This window comes from Triticum aestivum, chromosome 7B, assembly GCF_018294505.1.
Source record: "Triticum aestivum cultivar Chinese Spring chromosome 7B, IWGSC CS RefSeq v2.1, whole genome shotgun sequence".
Lineage (NCBI taxonomy): Eukaryota > Viridiplantae > Streptophyta > Magnoliopsida > Poales > Poaceae > Triticum > Triticum aestivum.
This window is the reverse complement of record NC_057813.1, coordinates 721,411,767-721,415,370: the sequence shown is the minus strand read 5'-3', so window position 1 is coordinate 721,415,370 and position 3,604 is coordinate 721,411,767. Positions and strand designations below refer to the sequence as shown.

The window sequence follows — 3,604 nt, the reverse complement described above, 5'->3', positions numbered from 1 at the left end:
TCCCTTGTAGGCCATCATGGATTCTTCAACCTTGGCAATATAATAGCCCATGATCAGGACATATTAGCTCCCCCATAGTGTGCAAACCAAATCACTACCTTTGATTCTAGTGCTAAAGTTTGACAAAGTTTGTAGAAAAATATATAGCCATCTAAAATTGGCATATTTTTTTCTGTATACTTTGTCCAAATTCCTTTTCATTTCATCCGTCATGAAATATATTTCTGTAGATGTTATAAAAAATTGGCATATTTTTTTCTGTATACTTTGTCCAAATTGAGTTAACCTCAATCAATTTGTAATGGAGTGAGTATATCCAACAACCTTTTAACTTTCTTGTATAAATAGTAATCTTAATGCTGACTGGAGTGACTGAGCAAACAACCTGTGCAGGATAACCAACCAGTTCAGTTCCCATTCCATGAATTGATTCATTCATTTTAATTTTTTTTTGCTTATTACTAGTACTCTTCAGCTCATTTCCAATCAGCGAGGCGGCAGAGTCCTCAAAACAGAAACTTCACTAATCATCATCCCTTCTGTATAAAGAAGCAAAACCATGGCAGACCTGAATTTGCAAAAGCAAGAAGCACTAATTGCGCATTCAGAGAATATATCGTCTCTGCCTCCCTCTTTACACTTCATCATTGGCTCAGCAGCAACGCCCCCGACGCTGTCTTTTCTCTGCCAACTACGGTTGCTGCTGTCGGCTACCACCAAACTTCCTGACAACGCGGCACCCCTGATCGCTCACTGCGGTCTCCTTGGTGTCCTGCAGCTGCTCCAGTGCCGCAACCACCTGCTCCATGCTCGGCCGGACACTCAAGTTACCAGAGAGGCACTTGCACGCCAGCGCGGCGGCCTCCTGTGCGTCGGCGAGGGAGTACTGTCCGCCCAGCCGCGCGTCCAGGATGCGGGAGATCTGGCGCTTGCTCAGGTGCGGCCGCGCCCACTCCACCAGGTCTTGCTCACGGGATGGCCGGCTCCGGTCCAGTCGCCGCCGGCCGGCTAGTACCTCCAGCAGCACCACCCCGAAGTTGTACACGTCGCCCTCTGCTGTCGGATCCTCTGGCAAAGCAAACATTTAGAGAGGACCAGTTCATATTCTTTTTGACAAAATGCAGGGCCACTGCGACTATTTCATATTCAGATTCCATAGGAATCAAAATCATAAGAAAACTAATTCCTTGCTCATATTCAGATGCTGTGGAAGAACAGACAATGATCCAGCATAGATATAACCCAACATGGATTAGCGTACACATTAGCAATGTTATATGGGGATTACCCTACGCAGCTCATCCCTACTCCCTCCGTCCCATATTAATTGCTAGATAGATATACATCCGTCTGAGCGAAAATTAATATGGGACGGAGGGAGTACTAAACTAAACTAAAAAAACGTGCTCTGGCCACCATTGACCTGTTGCAAAGTACATGGATGCTTATCTAGCGGCAAGATTATGCAGGAATCTTTCATGGATCGGTCCCCTGCTAGTCCCTTGCATTTAAAGTGCATATAGCTGCTGGTGGTACTTAACTAATCTAAAGGTTTAGCATGTGTGGTGATGGGGTCCAGTTTGCTTTGAAACCATAAAAAGTTTGGAGCAGCTGTGCTCTACCTAACTAATATGACCTCTTCAGAGCATGGTTTATAGTATAGCCAACTGCTGGCTATAAGCTATTGCCATGTCATCTATAGCTCATCTTATAGCTAATATGTACAATAGTTGATTACAAGAGTGTACTACTTTTTTATTATATGACCCACATTTCACTCTCACAAAGTGTCTAGGAGCACGCGCTAGAGCTGGCTCTTCACCGAGAGCCCGCTTACCTTCTCTCTCCTCTTTTCGTTCCTCCAACTAAGCAAAAATATACTAGTTTATTTCTTATAGCCAACTAACTCAACTCTATTGTACTTGCTCTCAAGACATCAACAACCAACCAAAGAATTTTAATAGTGTTCTTCGCAGTTTCCCGTAGTGCTTCTTGGCAACCATACCTACTGCATAGCAACAACATGATTCAACCCTGAGAAGCAAACTATGATGCTCAAGCTTCATAGCCTTTTTAGTAATAAATAGGAGGTTTAACAAAAATGAATATAAGCATTTCAGCAACACCAAAGCATGTAAATATAACATATGCAGCTGATCATTGCTTTAAAGAAACAAACTAAGCTCCAAGATGAGGTAATTTAATTCACCTGTATTACCGGTCGACCACCCAAGATCAGACAGCCTTTTTGCATAGTAGCTCGGCAATTCATCAATATAAAAGCTCGGACCAACGGTTGGTTCTTCTTCCTTTGGCTTCCCAAAATCAGACAACTTTGCATTGTAGCCCTGCAATCCATGTTCCATCAATTGACAAACAGTATTAATAAAACAAATCATCTTCTCGATCTAATTAGAATGAAAGAACGGAAACATACCGAATCAAGAAGAATATCTGATGTCTTGAAGTAACCGTAGATGACATTGGCCTTGTCGCTGTGGAGAAATGCGAGCCCTTTGGCTGCCCCAAGAGCAACCTTCATCCTCAGATCCCATGACAGTGGTTGGAAATGTGAGCCCCCTACATCATCATTCAGACATTCACTTGAACTTGTTATTATCTCACCCCCATTAGTAACTAAACTGGGAGGTGTTAACTGATCAGTGGAAGGCTAGGAGAAGGTTATACAGTAAACTGGTAATTACTCCTGAAAAGATGGTTATCCAAGCTTCCTTGTGGCATGAACTCATAGACGACTAGGTGCTGCTCATCTTCGAGGCAGTACCCTAGCATCTTCACCAGATTGGGGTGTGTCAATCGGCCTAGGTGATTCGCTTCATCCTGCACATAAGGTTCAGAAACAGATTCATGAATGAATTGGAATTGGTTGGCACTGAGTTAAAAAAAATGGTTGGTACTGAGCAACACTGACGAGCCATTCCTTGTGGATTTGGAAGCTTTCCTGGTTGAGCTTCTTGATGGCGATGGGCATGCCGGTCCTAGGGCTTGCCGGGGCGAAGGAGGCCTCGTCAACCCACCCTTTGAACACCGATCCGAAGCAGCCCTCACCGAGCACGCTATCCGGCCGGAAGTTCCTCGTGGCCTTCTTGAGGTCCGTGAAGGTGAAACTTCTGAGGTTGGCTGGCTGGAGGATCTCGTCCTCGCTCCTAGGGGCCGCGGGCACCATCATCGACGGCCTCCGGAAGCAGTTTGCCATGAAGGTGATGTATGATGTATTGATGTATCAAATCAAACCAAGCTCCACGAAACAACAGATGATGGAGATTGGAGAATTTGAAGGTGAGTAGGACCTCTTGCCCTGACCGAGCAAGCTTGATATAGCCTTAAATTAAAAGTGATGATTGACTACTGAGTAGATGTAGACGCTCACAAGTGTGAACCCTGATTCCTCGAAGTCTACCAGAAAGCGCGTAGCTTTCAAGGTGAAGACCAAACAAAGGCCAACTGGATGAACATGCATGCGCACTAGCTGCACTTCATTATTTATTCCGGTCCTCAGCTACAACAACTACCACTCTATATTTAGTATTTAATGGATACAGAAAAATAGGGATGATAAATTTGATTAATTATATCAAGGCAG

General features: G+C 44.2%; 1 protein-coding gene across 1 annotated transcript; it reads right to left on the bottom strand.

The window, feature by feature from the left end:
• Nucleotides 1-426: 426 nt before the first annotated feature.
• LOC123160803 (receptor-like cytoplasmic kinase 176) lies at nt 427-3,330 on the bottom strand. Its single transcript, XM_044578640.1, has 5 exons — nt 2,933-3,330; nt 2,706-2,841; nt 2,438-2,580; nt 2,210-2,348; nt 427-1,068 (listed from the first exon to the last, which is right to left on the bottom strand). Exons 1-5 carry the CDS (start codon nt 3,215-3,217, stop codon nt 692-694), a joined length of 1,080 nt encoding a protein of 359 aa, XP_044434575.1. The 5' UTR covers nt 3,218-3,330; the 3' UTR covers nt 427-691.
• Nucleotides 3,331-3,604: the final 274 nt, after the last annotated feature.

Bases quoted from the DNA above. Each gene is read 5' to 3' on its own strand.
- LOC123160803 (XM_044578640.1), bottom strand. From the start codon at position 3,217: ATGGCAAACTGCTTCCGGAGGCCGTCGATGATGGTGCCCGCGGCCCCT. The intron at 2,349-2,437 runs GTATGTTTCCGT...CATGGATTGCAG, and splicing joins CAGATATTCTTCTTGATTCG to GGCTACAATGCAAAGTTGTC. The intron at 1,069-2,209 runs GTGAATTAAATT...TTGCTTTGCCAG, and splicing joins GTGGTCGACCGGTAATACAG to AGGATCCGACAGCAGAGGGC.